General features: G+C 38.7%; 1 protein-coding gene and 1 pseudogene across 1 annotated transcript; one reads left to right on the forward strand and one right to left on the reverse strand.

Moving 5' to 3' along the window:
- Positions 1-124: 124 nt before the first annotated feature.
- On the reverse strand, positions 125-4,814 carry LOC117718080 (olfactory receptor 5K1-like). Its single transcript, XM_076943040.1, is given in 4 exon segments — positions 125-2,057; positions 2,059-2,972; positions 3,978-4,059; positions 4,723-4,814. Coding segments are annotated over 2 exon segments (951 nt in total). The 5' UTR covers positions 2,962-2,972; positions 3,978-4,059; positions 4,723-4,814; the 3' UTR covers positions 125-2,009.
- A 3,652-nt stretch (positions 4,815-8,466) lies between these two features.
- LOC117717621 (rho GTPase-activating protein 28 pseudogene) lies at positions 8,467-10,763 on the forward strand (annotated as a pseudogene).
- Positions 10,764-18,419: the final 7,656 nt, after the last annotated feature.

Here is an 18,419-nt window from a genome sequence, read left to right on the forward strand (position 1 = left end):
AAAAAGATATTCCATGCCAAAGTCAAATTTAAACAATATCTACCTACAAATGCAACTCTACATAAAATATTTAAAAAAAACCTCTAACTCAAGTAGGTTAATAACACACAAGAAAACACAAGAATTATTTTTACACCAATGAAAGCCAAATAAGGGACACACAGACACACAGACACACACACACATGCACACACACACACACAAACACACACCACACTCCCATTAACATAACAATAACAGGAATTAAGAATCTTTGGTCATTAATATTTTTCAACATCAATGGACTCAAACCCCCAGTAAAAGACACAGGCTAACAGAATGGATGCAAAAACAGGATCTATTATTCTGCAGCTACAGGAAACACATCTCAGCAACAAAGATAGACATGAACTCAGAGTAAAGGGCTGGAAAAAAATTTTCCAACAGACAAACACTAGAAGCAAGCTTGAATAAACATTGTGATTTCTAATAAAATATACTTTCATCAAAATTTGTCAAAAGAGACAGGAAAGGATATTTCATACTTATGAAAATAAATCCACCAAGGTGACATCTCAATTATAAACATATATACCCCAAACACAATGGCACCCACATTTGTAAAAGAAACATTATTGAAACTTAAATCACACATTGAACCCCACACATTAATAGTGGGAGATTTCAACACCCCACTCTCACTAGTGGATAGGTCATTGAGACAGAAACTAAACAGGAAAATAGTGAAACTAACAATTATAAATCAAAGGGATCTAAGAGATATCTCCAGCAACTTTTTACCAAAAAACAAAAGAATATACCTTCTTCTCAGTACATCATGGAACCTTTTCCAAAATTGATCACATAATCTGCAAAAATAAAGTTAAAACTATACACAAGCAAATAGTTAACTTCAAAATAACGGAAATTTAAAGAAAAAATTTATTAGAGAAGAACTTGGTGAGAAGGACCTTAAATGAAATGCTCAACAGTGGGGAGAGGGAACTTGTATAGTCCATGTCCAGTAGAAAGACAGGGCATCAAGTGGAGGAATGGGTTTGCATTCCCACAGTCACAAACTCGAACTCAGAATTGACCCTGTCTAAAAGAACTGCAAGGACAAAAATGGAGACAAGACTGAGAGAAAGGAGGTTTAATGGCTGGCCAAAATTGGGATCCATCTCAAGGGGAGGTTTCAAGGCCTGACACTATCACTGATGCTACCATGTGCTTACAGACAGGAGCCTAGCATGGCTGCCTTCTGAGAGGCCCAACAAGCAGCTGAAAGAGTCAGATGCAGATACTTACACCCAATCAATGGGCAGAAGCTGGGAACCCCTGTGGTTGACTTTAGGAAAAAGCTGGAAGAAGTTGAGGAGAACAATGACTAAGAGCCTTACCTAACCAGAATCCCTGAGATTTCTCAGACACTGAGCCACCAATCAGGTAGCATATACTAGCTGGTACAAGGCCCCTGACACGTACAGCAGAGGACTGCCTGGTCTCGCTTCAGTGAAAGAAGATGCACCTAACCCTTAAGAGATTTGAGGCCTTAAGGAGTGAGAGGGCTGGAGGGGTTGGGACTGGGGGTTGGGAACATAATCTTGTAGACAGGAAAGAAGGAATGGAATGAGGAACAGTCAGAGGGATAGACCCGGAATAAGATAACAGATGGACTATAAAAACAAATAATAATGATAATAATACTGACAAGAATTTGCAATCTCTTTGATATTTTACTTTGTGATTTTTGGATCAAAAGTCCTATCAATAATTAATAAAGAAGCTACCATTACACATGCCATTTCTAAAATTTGTAGGACTTGTCAAGAGCTGATTAATTACTCTTATGACATCTAACATATTTAGTCGCTAAGATTGTGAAGTAAATGTTAGTAATCTCATTCCTACTGAACTAATTTGAATAAATTGCATTCTATTTCTATTATATAATGTAAAATATTACAAAGATGTACTTTTCTGCCTTCTTTTAATGTATCCATAAATTTATTTGAAGGACAAATTAATTTTCAAAGAGCTGTATTCAGAATGTTACAATTGTCTCTCCATTGTTCTTTTCATCACATTAATTACTTCCTTATTTCTCAGACTATAAATAAATGGGTTTAATAAAGGAATTACTAAAGTATAACAAATTGCAACAGGTATGTCTTTATACTCTTCATTACTTGAACTCGGTCGAATATACATGTAGAGAAGAGACCCATAGAATATTGAAACAGACAGGAAGTGGGATGCACAAGTGGATAAGGCTTTGCTTCTTCCCTCTGTGGACTTCATTGTGAATATAGTAAAGAGAATGCAGAAATAGGATATCAAGACTATAGTAATGGTAGAAGTTTGAACTGAACCAGCAAAGATGAGTATCATCAGTTCATTGATATAAGGATCAACACACGAGAGTCTGTATAGTGGAAGGACATCACAAAAGAAGTGCTTGATTACATGAGACCTGCAGAAAGTTAACCTGAATAAGAACCCTATGTGAATCATGGAATGTAGGTTTCCTGCTATGTAGGCTCCTGTGGTCATCTGAAGGCACAGCTTCTTGGACATCATGGTGTGGTACTGCAGAGGGTTGCATATGGCCACATAGCGGTCATAGGCCATTGCTGCCAGAAGAAAGCAGTCTGCAGTTTCAGCAAGACAGAGAAAATAGAACTGTGCCATGCACTCATAAAGAGAAATCCTTTTGTCCACAGAAAAGAAGTTCTCCAGCATCTTGGGAGTGATGGCACAGGAGCAGCAGGAGTCCATCAGAGCCAGGTTACCCAGAAAGATGTACATGGGTGTGTGGAGACGAGGTTCCATGTAGATCAAGGCCACCAGGCCAAGATTCCCCACCATGGTGACCAGATAGATGGTAGAGAACACCAGGAACAGAAGTGTCTTTAAGTCTGGGTGATCTGAGAATCCTATGAGGATGAATTCTGTTGTCAAGGAGTAGTTGTCCTCAGTCATCTTCAGCTTCTCTGTTGACAAGTGATAAGGATGTCAGATTGCAACTGTGGTCTGACCATTTCCCACTTTGCTTTGTATAGCAGACAGGGGATTCCCTTTCCAAACATCACCCACTGTCTTTGCAATGAAGCTCTTGTATTTTTCAGAATTATTTTTTCCTTAAGGCATTGCTATCTTTGACTCTCAGAATTCACTGGAATACTTGATACCTCCAGGGGAGATAGGTAAATTAAAAAAGGGCTACTTTTCTGCAACCACGTAAAGACACAAAAAAAATTTAAGTTACTCATATTTGGTTCAGTGGCCTCAAATAATTTGTTCTATTTTTCACTGTTCCTCTCACTCTCTCCCCAAAATACTAAAACCAGGTGTGTACAAATATGACAAAATTACTTTCACATCTTTCCCAGATGAGAGGTATTTTAAATGTATATATTAGATATTGCAGAAAAATCACTAATAATAATGGGGAGAGATTCATGTTTAATGAAATAACCTTGAGATGTTGAAGAAATACATTCTCATAGATTATTATATCTCAGTTCTCTTTTTTTTTTCTGTCACAAAAACTTTCATAAATGTTGACTTTCCCCCATGACATTTTTGTATTTCCTTTTCCCAAATGTCTAAATTCTTTTTTCCTGTAAAAGACATTTTACATGTGAAACTGTTTAACCAAATTTTAACTCAATTTGCTAGACAACACCAGTGTCATATTCTGAAGCGTGGGGCCATATCATCCTTAATCAACATAGTGTATATTTTTCTGCTTAATCACATAATTCATGTTGTTTTATTTTTCCTCATATGTGTCTCAATAATTTTTTAACTATACTAAATACATTTTGAGGCTTATTGTTACAGAATTCTGAAGTAGAATATGTGTTGATGTAAGAAAAAAATAAGAGTTAATTCCAACCCCTGTGCCTGTCAGTGTCCTTGACCAGGTGATCTTATTTTCTATATCCTAATAATAAATTCAAGTGACAGCTTATCGTTGCCCATTGCATTGTTACCCTTTAGAAGAGTCTTGATGATGCTCTTTTCTTGAAGTCCTCTATGACATCTGGTTCTTACAATCAAGGAACTGGGGAAGACCTGGGGGATAGAAAAGGATATGACCAAAACATATTATATGGGAAAACGTAAAGAAAAAATAAGTTAATTTAATAAAAATGAATCTAAAAGGAAAATGTTCAAATCTTGCCTTATGAAATATGAGTCTTTATCTATTCTAATGATTCTTTAGAATATTGTGATTGTCTACATTATATTATAGTAGATAAATCTAATAAATAATTTTGCTTTTTAAGCTTGTTTCTAATGCTTAGTCAGAAAACCTTTTAAACTCTAAAAGAATATTGAAATTCTAGTTTCCTATTATCAGTGGTATATTAGGAAATATTACCAAAGATAATTGTGCTAATTTGATGGTCTTAATGTGTTTACATTTCCTTAATTAGAACAATCAAAGAAGACAGTTGAAATTTCATTGTTCTAATAACTAAGTGCAATGTGTAAAGTTATGTAACACAGAAATAATTTGCATTACTAGCTGAATATTTGTGATCTTGTATATATTCTAAAATCTCATCCTTTTGGAAAATCATATTAATTATTGTGTTACACTTCCCCATATTTTCATACACCTTTCATCCAGAAGACCAGAAATAAGTTGAAAGTTCAGAACAATATAAATAGTAACTAATATATCTGATGGCAAAAGTTAAGAGAAGAAATAAATTAGAATAACCATTTTACCTGGTTTTACTGAGAGGATTTTTTCTCAGCATATTCTTTGCTTTATGGTACTAGTGTCAGAACTCATGATAAATATGTATAATGGTCTGAAGTGTTTGCATTTAAGAGAATGAAAATCCCAGAGGTGACCTAAAAGTCCACATTAATAATTATGCCCATTACACTGCAAAGTTTCAAACTTTTCAATCAAGTCCCAAAGGTTTCTTTGCACTGACACTAGAGTTATTTGGTGAATGATATTTATTTATTTATTTTAAAAAACATCATATTTTCTTGCTAAAGAATTTGTAATAGTACCAATTACTCTTCAGACCATATCCATTTTCCTTATTGTAGAATTACAGATAGTTCACAGCCTGTTTTGTCACTCTTAATGCTCCTGTGTAACTCAGGGCACATGGCCTTGTATATCATATGATAAATTAGGATTCCCATGATCTGTTATCTTTTCATTTTTTGTCAGTTGTGGTTTTATGTGATTGTCTACATTTGCCATAAAGAAGTTTCTTTAATGAAGGATGGTAGCTACATTTATCTCTGGGTACAAGGAAAAGATTTAGGTTGTATTAAGGAATCATGTTGATCTAGCAAAGTGGCAGTAGTAGATTTGTTTTGCATAGTTCGTGAGTTCACTGGATCTGGTAGATGACTAGGCATAACTTTCATCCTGTTGAGTAAACCTTAAGTTCAATTAGACAAACATTGGCTACCACCAACATGTGAGTGCTACTTATTGCACTTTTAGAGATATCTGGCCATGCTGGTCACTATTGTGGTTCATAAGTGTTGCAGCTGAGAAGGACTATCAAGTTCTTCTCTCACATCACAGTTTGGGTGGGATTTTTAAAACTGTGGAAGCTAATCACCAGGAAGGAGAGTTTCAGGTTAGATATAGTTTGTGTAATCTAAGACTCATGTCTTGATTATACAGTGTCTCCAGAAGTAGGGCTATAACTTCTGTCTCTAGGAAGCAATCTATGTTATATTATACCTAATAGCTTACATTAATTTGGGAGTTACTTGGGTTATGCTGACCATATGAATGATTTGAATGGAGATTGGTCATACATGCTACTGTGATGATTTTTTTTTTTAGTCTTTGGGTCTTGTGGGTAGCATTGTAAGCCTGAGCAATATATAATCTTAAATATATGTATACATATTGAAGATATTTATTATTATAATAATTATTATAATCCACATGTCTATAATTTTGTGTAAATAGAATGAAATATGATTCCTTGAGGCTTTGTCAAACAATATTTGTGTTATTTGTCCCTCACCTTACCTTCTACTTCAGTGCTGACCTCCCTCTTTAGCCCACTGTTGGAGCTCCTCCCCTTATTTTATTGTTTTCTACAGTTCATATAACCTGTATCTTGACATCTTCCTCTCAAGAAGCTTCTGCTTATATTTCCTTTAGCGTTTCTTGCTTGTTTCACTGAAACTGAGGATTTGAAGCTAGGTACTGCCAATGAGAAAGAATATATAACTTTTTTCTCTCTGGGTCTAGGTTACGTCATTCAATACATACACACATTTTACATTCGTCCATTTATCTGAACATTTCATGATTTCACTTTCATTTATTTCTAAATGTTATTTCATTGATCAAGAAGTGTATGACACATTTTCTTATCCACTCATTTGCTGAAGCACATTTAAGTCAATTCCATTTGATGGCTACTGTGAATTGGACAGTAATGAACACACCTGAACAATTAACTTTGGTGTAGGATGATATATGTCCTCTTGAGCATATGTCAAGGAATGTTGTAGCTGGGTCATATGATAGATTTATTTCACTTTTTAAAAGGATTTTCTTTATTGATTTTGAGTAACTACCAAAATCAGGGATAAGACCAGAAGGCCCACTCTCCCTTTATCTCTTCAATATAGTACTCAAAGTTCTAGCCAGAGCAATTACACAACAAAAAAAGATCAAAGGGATACAAATTGGGAAGGAGAAAATCAAGATATCACTATTTGTGGATTATATGATAGTATATGTAAGCAATCCCAAAAATTCTACTAGAGAACGTTTTCAGCTGATAAACAACTTCAGCAAAGTGGCTGGATATGAAATAAACTCAAACAAACCAGTAGCCTTCCTCTACTCAAAGAATAAATGGTCTGAGAAAGAAATTAGAGTAATGACACCCTTCACACTTGTCACAAATATATAAAATATCTTGGGTGTGACTCTAACCAAGCAACTGAAAGATCTTTATGACAAGAGCTTCAAGTCTCTGAAGAAAGAAATCAAAGAAGATTTCAGAAGATGAAAAGATCTCCCATGTTCATGAATTGGCAGGTCTAACATAGTAAAAATGGCCATCTTACCAAAAGCAATCTACAGATTCAATGCAATCCCCATCAAAATTCCAAGTCAATTTTTCTTAGCCATTTTTTAAAGAATGAGAAACTTTTAAATTCATTGTTTATTCAATTGTTTCTTTCAAAAGAAATAATTGAACCTAGAAGGAATAGGAGTTAAGATACTTGAGAAAAAATCCCTTCTTATACAATTTATATCTATAAAATTTCATTCAAAGGTGACATAGAGACACACACATATAGGAAATAATAAAATATGATAGTATTTAACAGTGGCATTTTTCAAAATTATGTACCAAAAATGTCCTGGAAAATATTTAATTTAAATGATAGAATTTGACATGAATTGTACCTACACGAGAATATTAAAAATTGAAGAATGACTACATGAACAAATTCTTAGGAAACTCATTGCTTGTAAGCCTTTGAAAAACAGTTTCACAGCAGATGCTCAGGCAGAGGAAAAGTGATGTAGAGAAGAAATATGGTGCCACCTATAGAAAACAAGATATGAAAGAGTGGACAAATACACATTTTTCAAAATAATTTATGTAAAAACATACTTGCATTATTCATCAGTGATAACAGCAAACTCCCTGATCCTCTGGTTTGTACAATCTTTGCATCATTTTTATGCTATATTACCTGAGCCTTAAATGTGGATGTATTTTGTAAATGATCATTAGGACAGATCTCCAGAACTCTGAAGTTTGATTGATTGTGGTTTCCAGTAGTGGTCTTGTCTGTTGCAAAGAGATGTTTACTTAACAAAACCACACTTATTTGTGGGCATAAATACAAATGTTTAGATTGCTGCTGGGAATTATACTAATTTAGAAAATTCGTGGTTGTAGAGCCTTGGGTAGTTCCAATATATGCATTCCACTACTGCATTTTATGGTGATTGTGCCATGTTAGTTGTTGTGGTTCATAAATGCCACACCTCGCTTCCTTCCTTTGGAAGCTTACATGGTATCTTCTGTTACCATGAAATCTAGTCCTCAAAGAAGGGACATTCAGGTCAATTCCAGCTCAGGGACCTTTGTTGTCTATGTCTGAAGTTTATGGTTTCTTCAGTAATAGGGGCTTATCTCCCACCTCTGGGGGCAATAGCAATAGGCTGTATGTTTTGGGTGTCTTATTGTACAACTCTGACCAAGAACTCATATATAATGTCTGGTACAGCAGTCTTATCAGCAAAGGACAACTCTTGAGGAAAGCAAGATTGAAGAACATCTGTCAGAAGCTAAGCCTGTGGGAGTTGACATTGTTATAGGCAGGGTGAAAATGCAAGAGATGGAAGAGATATATAGGAAAGCACAGGTGCCACTATGCCTCAAGATCTCCATACCAAGATCCAGGTCAGAAACTTGTGTCTTCCAGCCTCAAGATCTGAATCACAGAAAATCTGTTCTTCACTGCCGAAGAATCAACAGGATGCTCTCCAATGAATCCCTGCATCCTCCTGCCTTTAGCCACTCCAACTCACTCCTCTGTAGACAGCAGCACATCTGTGGAAGAGTTCTGGTGGGAAATCGAGAGTATCAAAGAAAGCAACATGGGGGTGCAGGAGGAGCAGCCGCCCACAGCCACTGCTGAGGTCAAGCCTGTGGATGAAGGAGAACTTGAAGCAGAGTGGTTACTAGATGTAGGATTGTCAACTCTGATCTCTGGTAATGAAGAGGAAGACGGCAAAGCGCTCCTGTCTACATTGACTTGGACACAAGCAGCTGCAGTGAAAAAGAGATACAACACATATACCCAGACTCTGAGGAAGAAGAATAAACAACCCGTCAGGGATGTCAGAGATGTCTCCGGAGTCAGTGAATCTCCTCCTAGTGATTCTTGTGAGCATGCTACTCAGTTGGAAGGTACCAAGGAAGAAAAAGATCTGCCAGGAGTTACCAAGACAAACAGACCTCTGCCAGATGATGCGTCTCTCAACAGTACCACCCTATCCAATGGTGCACAGGATGAAGAAGGCAGGTTTGTGGCCCTTCAGAGTGGATCTGTGTCAGTACTTGAGGCTATCCCAGATATTTCTGTTCACACCAATGGATCTGCAGGTGCTGAGCAGCCAGTTCAGAGCACGTTGAAAGATGATGATTATCTAGAGAAGAACATTCCACCAGAAGCTTTCCTTTGAGGTATCTTACTCAGAAATGGTGACAGAGACCCCAGACAGAAATAAGTGGAAGAAGTCGGACATTAAGAAAGAAGCCTATGTCTTAACTAAATTTATTGTTCAGAAAACAAGATTTGGGTTGACTGAGAAGGGAGACCTGTCTGCCGAATACATGAAGAAAATGCACCATCTCTCTCTCATTGAGCTAATGGCCTTCTTCGATGCTTTTGGGATACAACTGAAGAGAAAGAAAACAGAGTGAGTGAGAGGCCGAGACAACGGGATTTTCGGAGTGCCACTGACAGTCCTTCTGGACAACGACCGGAAGAAGGACCCTGCAGTGAAAGTTCCCCTTATGTTACAAAAATTTTTTCAGAAAGTCGAGGAGTCAGGTCTGGAATCCGAAGGAATCTTTCGACTCTCGGGATGTACTCCCAAAGTCAAGCAGTACCGTGAAGAACTGAATGCTAGATTCAACGCTGACAAGTTCAAGTGGGACAAGATGTGTCACAGAGAAGCTGAGGTCATGTTGAAAGCATTCTTCAGAGAACTGCCCACCTCTCTCTTCCCTGTTGAATATATACCCGCCTTCATCTCTCTGATGGAAAGAGGGCCTGGCATCAAAATACAGTTTCAAGCCTTGCACCTCATGGTCATGGCCCTGCCTGACACCAACAGGGACACAGCCCAGGCTCTGATGACATTCTTCAATAAAGTGATCGCCAATGAATCCAAGAATCTCATGAGCCTGTGGAACATTTCCACTGTGATGGCACCCAACCTGTTTTTCAGCAGAAGCAAGCACTCTGACTATGAGGAACTGGTGCTGGCCAATACTGCAGCCCACATCATCCGCCTGATGCTGAAGTACCAGAAAATTCTGTGAAAGGTCCCATCTTTCTTGATCACCCAAGTAAGAAGGATGAATGAAGCCACCATGCTGTTGAAGAAGCAGCTCCCGAGTGTGAAGAAGCTGCTCAGGAGGAAGAACCTGGAGTGGGAGGTTTCAAACCCCAAGACCTCAAAGGTACCACAAAAATCACCTTCCTCAAGAAGAATGTCTGATGTGCTAGAAGGTGTCATAAGGGTCCACGCTCCGCTTCTGTCCAAAGTCTTGATGGCCATTCAGCTCAACAGTCAGACCAAAGCCAAAGATATTCTTGTGAAATTTCAGTATGAGAACAGTCATGGTTCATCTGAACGTATTAAGATGCAGAACCAGAGGTTATACGAAGTTGGAGAAAACATAGGACAACGCTGTTTAGATCCTGATGCATATATATTGGATGTGTGCAGAATGGGTCATCAAGCCCTAGACAAGTCTTTAAAATATGCCCAGGATGGTTCCTGCTCTATATTACATACCAAGAAGGTCCTGCATTTGTGGGAAAAACACTACCCTGAAGTATTTGCTTCTGTACTCCTGGTTCTCCTAGAGGGGCGGTGTTGCCAGCTCTGCCAATATGAACTACAGAGGAGGAGTGGGTTCACTCCGAGCTCAACTTTCTCATTGCAGTTCCCCAGTAAAAAGGTAGGACCCAAAGGAAAGGCCAGTGTTACTCACCACGAAGCTATGTAGCAGAAATAGACTTGGCCCTGTGGCTGGGAAGAGGCTGCACTTCTGATGTGAAACATACAATATTTATGCTCTGACTTGCTCGTAGATTAGAGGAGGGCCTTCAGTCTAAAGACCACTGTGGACCATGTCGTTCTGTGCAGCATACTCTGGGGACTTGCTTGCACCGTGGTGCAAAGAAACTTTCCCTAAGCCCTGAGTGTTCAGATGCGACCTTATGACTCCATGGAACATGGGCACAGATCCTCATGGCCAAGCCCCATTTGGCAAAGGGCATCTTGTGCATCCAGAACTTCCCTGTGGTCCACAGCCATGGCATCTTTTCTTTCTCTTCTCAGTTTTTTGGTGCTCAGTGAATAAATTGCCTTTCACACATCAGCATGGATTTTCTTTATGGATCAAACAATTTTTTTTTTTTTTTTTTTTTTTTTTAACATTTCACAATGATAGCCATGTCTGCAGCCCCAAACCAAAAAATACAGAAATGTATTAACCCTTCTTGTGGAAAATGCCATTAGGCCTAGAATTTATAAGTTGCAAAAGTTCATTGTGCTCTTAGATCATTAACCAGAGACGTGGCCAAGCACTGTGGACTGGCATTGTGCTGTGGAAGCTGGAGACCACCTTACTGTCAGCATCTTGTACAACCATTGTCTAGATGTGCAGTGGGAGACATTCAGTCCTCCTGGTTCTAACGGGAACACATCTACAATGGGAGAGACAGGACAGCTCCTCCTTTCATCTCAGAGATTGTAGCTAGAGTCCTCATCCAGAACCGTGTGCTTCCTCTTAGACTCCACAGTCTGATTGTTTGATGGACTTAACAGCAGTGACAACATTTAAGACTCGTGTGACTCTCTGTCAGTTCAATCAAAGTTGAATTACAGATGCAGAAGAACTCTTCCCTTACCTTTGTACCCCGTTTCCAGATGTAATACAAGGACACTAACTGCATGTGCAGAGGAGATCTCCTATGCTGTGCTGTGCCTGATACTGAAACAGAACATTCTTCACTCCCACAGTCAGGCCATCTTACTGTGGAAGCAAGGTTCTCTTAACAGCCAACGGACTGTTTCTCACCTTCAGGAGTTTGCTGCACTTTTCCAGAAACCCAAAAAACAGTTTGTTTGACCTATTTATGAATTTCTATTTTCTTCCTCTTAAGAACCCACTAGCAACCAAATGTGTCCCGCAGAGGTTTCTGTGTGTCCAGTGTTTGACCAGTTTCTAGGCTGCCCAGTGGGTCAATGGGTGTGTTCAACAAGCACATCATCATCTTGCAGTGCAAGCAGTGAGTGAACACATCACTTTGTACAGCTGTCTGGTTCAAGGGCTTCACTGGCAGGAATCCCTGCCCGAGCCTGGAAACCGTCCTTCTAGAGTGTTGCTGTGCTTCCTATAAATACTTGGAGCTTTTCCCAAGTTTCTTTGCATTAGGATCGCTCAGTTCTGTAGTATTTATATAGAAGATGCAGTCTTTTCAAGAGTTTCCATTTCATTTGGCTGGAAACACATTAGAACCTATGCACTAGCTTTGGTCACAAGGCTTGAAAAGCGGCCGGGAGATGGCGGGTAGTAGTACCACAGGAAGCTCAGCACTTCATACCCACTTGTTGTGTAGCTTCAGATGCAAAGTCTTAGCAGTAAGTTAAAATTAATCATTTAGGCTTATTCAGGAATGGGACAACTGTCAAATAACTGTGTCATATGAAGGATAATGTCCATATCAAGGTCAACGTTGGCTGTGACTTTTCCTTCCCAGTCACACAGTTAATTGACTAGAGAAGTTACAGTAAACACACAAACTAATGTTTGTGTGGTTAAAGGGTTTCTTTTATTAATCTTATTCTGGAAGAATAAAAATTTCAATTAAAATCTAAAATGCCTGCCACGTCAGTACTGAAAGAACTTTGGCCTTTTTTAGGGTTAGTTTTCGAAAGCTGAGTAGCCAGACTCTTACAATGGACTTTTGCCCACAAAACAGACGGATGGTGAAAGACATTCTTCCTAAGTGTCTCACCTTTACCATAACATGCTCTTGATACACAAATAAAGAATGTCATCCAGGAAAATGTTAAAGGAAATGACCTGTAGGAAACACATTCAGGAAGACTCCACCATCTGCCCTGGTTGCACAGCATTCCTCCTGAGAGGCCCTTCCTGAGATAGCTCAGCTGGGACATGGTTCTTCTAGCCAATGCTTGAAGGAACTGGAATACCAATTCCTTACGGTGTTTGTGTGCAGTATAAACTACCTCACCAGCCTTTCTTGGGGAAAAGAATCAAGTAGATTTTAATTTTTTTTTTAATCTGTTCAGCTGTCCCTGGGTCTGACTTTAGTCACTGCAGTTAGAATTCAGTGTGTGTTTTCATCACATGTCATTCACACTGTAAATGAATTCTAATGAAAGCATCAAAACAAACATTCCCTGGAAGTGTGCGCTGTGGTGTGCTCTGAGGGAGTCCCTTTGTGTCCCTGACAGGCTGCTTGTGTTTCTAACCAAGTGGGGACACGGGTTGTTGGGAACTGGTATTCATCTTTTCTGGCAGTGTTTCTTACTGCTGTCAGTGGATTTCATTTGACTGAAAACTGAGGAGACGAAACTTTCTCTCTCTCTAGCAAGTGTGTTTTAAGTCTTTTTCATGTGTACATCTGACTTGCCTGGAAAGACTGTACATTAGGGGATTAATACTCCTCTTGACAGGCATTTTCAACTATTTTCCATAAATATGCCACTTAATAAAAAGTAATATGACATGGGAAAAAAAGAAAGCACAGGTGTCTCAGGAACAAAGAGAATTCTTAGGAAGATATTGGTAGTTTCGGGAAAGGGCAAGGGAAGGGAAGACATTTACTATGTCCTGTTACTTCTCTATAAACCTTATGACATTAATCAGAAAAAAAACCAATGCAAATGAAATAGAATAGAGTACAGAGTTAAAGGAGAATTACTTCCTGTTTTGCAAGTACTCATACTTGCAAAATAATGTTACTCAATACAAACAAACAAAAGTATCATTGTGAACGCAGGTAGGATGGATTCAGCATGTAGTCAAGGTCTTTTTATAACAGGCATAATGAAGACAGAGTATATAACATCTAAAACACTAGAAGAACTTTTATGAAGAGGAAGTAAAAGACCATACTCAACTTTGTGATGGTGGCACACACCTTTAATCCCAGTGCTCAGAGGCTGGCAGATACCTGTGAGGTTTCCAAATAATTACTCAAATCATCCTGGCAGTGGCACTGTCACTACTCATCCCAACATTCTGTATTCTCAAATGAAAGACACACACATGCGACCTTATATTTTAATATGCCTTAAACAGGCCAATGGCTGAGCCACTTCCAAATCTCCATGAGGCTAACACTCTCCCCTCTGATATTTTTGAGCTATTACTTACTAAAACCTATATCCCATCTTGGCTACACCAACACAGACCTGAAGCCTCTCATGCTGAGTTCCCCAGCACCTACATGACAGCTATTGAAGAGACAAAAGGCAGTAGGACAGATTCCATCTTGTCCTCTAAGCTCTATTTTAAGCTGCTGTCCTTGGTAAAACCTTGGGAAAGGCTGCTGTACTTATAGGAAGCAGATAGCTGCTGTCTTCTGTTCTTGGAGTGATAAGGCCCCCACCTTTGAACTCTGGGAAAGAGACCACCATGCATTCTCAGCAGTCAAAAATAGACATAACAGCTGTGGCCAGCTTGCAACAACAGGTAAAACTGGTCCTGATAACAGTATGGGTTAATCACTTCCAGGTCAAAGATGTCCCCCTGTTTAGATGTGTGGGCTCTCCTTGTTATTTGAACAAAAGCTATCAGTTTGAAGGTTAACATTCCTTTACTCATTTATCCAAACACATAACATCAAGGCTTGACAGCCCCAGCTTGCAAAATTTCTTATATAAACCCTAAGACCCTAGACCAGAGCATCACTTTCCTAACCTGTTATGCAGGGAGGGTCATGACCTGAGTTTGAACCAAAGACTCTCTTGTGCATGGATCAGTGTTGTGGCCCCTGGTGGTTTCTTAGGGTCTTGTGAACTGGACATAACACTGTGTTCTCTGTCCAGCATCTCTCAGGCAAGACATTTACTCCTTTTCCAGCATGGTGGCTCTCTCCTCCTTCCCCTTCCTCAGTTCCTTGCCTGGAAATACTAAAGTCCTGTCTCTGTTTCACTGTCCAACCGTTGGCTGCTGGCAACTTTATTTACCAATCAAAACCAACTGAGGGTACCTTAGCATTTTATACGTGGATATGCAGATTCTTGTGCAATTTTGGAGACCAAATCCATAACATACAGAGCTAGTTCTAGGACAGCTAGGGCTACACAAAGAATCATTGTTTCAAGAAAGCAAAACAAAACAAACAAACACACACACACACACACACACACACACACACACACACACACACACAAAGACTATTTACAACAAGGGAATAGTAACTATTACATTATACATTTGATAAATCTTACATAAAATAATACTTGATGTCAAACCAAAGTTACCAATCACAAAATTAAAATAAATGTTAACTTCTTAGAAGATTGTTTGCAAAGAAAAATCTGACACTACATCACTGATACAAATTATGTAACTACTACAATGATAGTTTAAATTTGTGATAATAAAAGGATCTATAGAGATATAGCTACTAAAGTGCATGGGCAAATGCTCCAATGCCCAGACATGAAAAACTAATTAAGCACACAACAAAGTCATATATGAAAATGTAATAAAGTAACAATAAAAGTCAAATATTCTTACACACAAATATGGAAAGAGGTCAAGGTGATGCTGTAAATTTTAACAAAATTGGAATGACACCACTGGGATAACATAGAACAGGATAAAAGAATGTGAGCGTCATGTGTGTTATCACTTATTTACCTGGGGTGTGTGTATGTGAGTGCATGTGCATGCCATGGTTAATGCCATTGTATATGATAGGAGACTTGTCGTAGTCCATTCTCTCCTTCTACCATGTGGGCCTCCAGTACCACATTTAAGTTACTTGGCTTAGAGGCAGGCACCTGTACCAGACGAATGATTTCCCTGCCCCAAATGTAAGTGTTTTAATGCAATTTATTTCAAGTAAGCATATAAAATAGAGACTAGAAACGAGTAAAAATTGTCACTTGAATAAGATCCTTGGTAAAGGTCCAGTTTTTGTTCTTGGACAGGAATTATAAAAACTAAGGAGCATGTTCTCATGACTGACACCTAGAAGTGTATGAGAAACTACTAAGACAATAGCACCATGATTCAATAACAACCCTGAGGTTCTGTAGTTGAGATTCCACTAGCTGAAGAATAATATTTTAAACTTTTTTTTCCCCATGAGACTCAGCGAGAGAGTCACACGGGAGATAGAGACAGCCGGATTCGAACTCGCAAAGGAGGGCACAGAGGCCCTCTGGTGGACAGATGCTTAAGGCGTACGCCAAGAATATTATTTTAAATTGAGAAAATATGTTACATTCCAAGAACTCCAAAGATCATTTTCAAAATGTTAATGATGCTCAGATATATCAATAGAACTAATTTATTACAAGAATTGGAAATAATGTTGATAGTCTGTGTTTTAGGTCTGCTTTATGTATTTTTATACTTCCAAGTTATTTCTCATTGAGTAAAGAAAGGTTTTTAAGTCTTTAAAGATCAAAGGGAAGAAGGATGAGAAAGAGGGAGGGGGGAGGGAGAGAGAGAGCGAGAGCGAGAGAGAGAGAGAGAGAGAGAGAGAGAGAGAGAGAGAGAGAGAAACAACAGGATAGAAGAGAATGAAAAGTAGAAAGGTGAAGAGGAGGGGAGAGTGGAGTTAAAGCAAGAGAGGGGAGAAGGGAGTAAAAGCTGAACAGGTTAGGAAAAAGAAGGCTAGAGGAGGAAAGTGAGAAAAAGAGAGGAAAGGAAAGAGAAGGGAACAGAGGGAAAGAATAGGAAGAAGAGGAAGGGTAGGAAAAGAAGAGAGAAGAGGGAGTGGGGAGACAGGAAAAGGACAGGGAGGGAATGCAGGGTAGAGAAGAGACTGAAGAAGAGGGGAGTGAGGAGAGAGCAGAGAGAGAAAGAAATAGAAAGTACCAGTGGGGAGGGAGAAGGAACAACCCATCATAGTCTAGAAAAATGGGTGAAAATGCACTAAAAGAATTTCATCTGTGATGCAATTAGGGAGAGCATAAAGAAAATTGCTAAGTGTCTTAACAGAAACAATGAAATGAGAACTAGAATAAAAAGCAATTTCTAAAAGGAAACATGGCTTGCCACTTTGCAAGAAAGGTTGTCTTCTAGAGAGTCCCATCCCACCTTTCAGATAAAGGCTTCATTCCAACTATAGAACTAACTTCCTCAAAGACTGGCTCAAACATGCATTTTATATCTGAAGTTTTTCTCACACCAATTTCCTTCCAATCAAGTCAATTGTTTTACCATTTTTCTAAGACAAACAATACGCTGTCACTAGAAAAACTCCAATGTCTGATGCTTCCTTACAAATTCATATCCCTAAGGTGACATTATAGCTTCTCACAAACTTGATTCATTTCCATCCTGCATTCCACATTCCCTCTCTCCAACAGTTCACATCTTGTGGGCTCAGTCCTACTGTTCACTGCACTTCCCACTCTCCTTGACAATCTCATTTACATAATATAGACTCTGGTAATACTCATTGAAAGGACCAGTAGTGGTACAAGACACACCAAGGCTGAGTTTAAAGTACAAAGGAGATTTATTTGTCCCCGAGGGACAAAGGGCAGGGAATAATAGACAAAGACAGGAGACAAAGGACAAGAGAAAAGGGAAAAGAAACAAGGGAGAGGGGGGTGGAATATTTGCCCAGAAGAACAAAGGACTGTCTCTGGATATAGAGAAGACCAATATGGCCTACAGGCAAATGGCAGCTTATAAAGAGCAAATGGGAAACCCCATGTTAGGATGAGTTGATTGGCTTTGATTGGGCATGTTAATTAGGGTAGCTGAAAGGGAGTTTTGATTGCTGGACTTCAATGGTTTGATAGTTGGACCTTTGGTCAGCCTCAGGAGGAGGAAGTGGTCAAATAAGAGAATAGGCCTTGGTGGCTGACTAAAGGAATTGAATCTATGATTTTATCAAGGAGGAAGGAAATGGAAAAAGCAAGGTCTACCAGTGCCATGTTTGTGATAACAAGGTCCATTAGAGCCCTTCACTTTGTTGTTGTTTGTTTGCTTGTTTTTCTGTATGTAACAAGACTAGATGTCCTGGAGTTTGTTTTGTAGACCAGGCTGGCCTTGAACTCACAAAGATCTTCTTGTCTCTATCTTCTGAGTGCTGTGATTAAAGGTATATGCCACCATGCTAAGCAATGAAACAATTAATTTAGTTTATTTCCTCCTCTTTTTTTCTTTCTTATTTTTTTTCTTCTTTTCACACTATAGACAATGCTGGACTTAAACTCAGAAAGCTACCTGAATCTTTGTTGCTGCTTTGTTGCCAACATCATGGTTTTTCATCTTAAGGTTGCCGTTTAATAAGCAATAAAAATGTTATTTTCAGAAACAAAAGCAGGTGGGGGGAAAGGCAATGTTGATGTAACCTCTTTATGTATTGGGTTCTCTGGACTGAGCCTTGGCAAATTGCTCAATATTTTAGTATAGAGGTTTTTGTTTTAGTAA

Source organism: Arvicanthis niloticus, chromosome 12 (genome assembly GCF_011762505.2).
Source record: "Arvicanthis niloticus isolate mArvNil1 chromosome 12, mArvNil1.pat.X, whole genome shotgun sequence".
NCBI lineage: Eukaryota > Metazoa > Chordata > Mammalia > Rodentia > Muridae > Arvicanthis > Arvicanthis niloticus.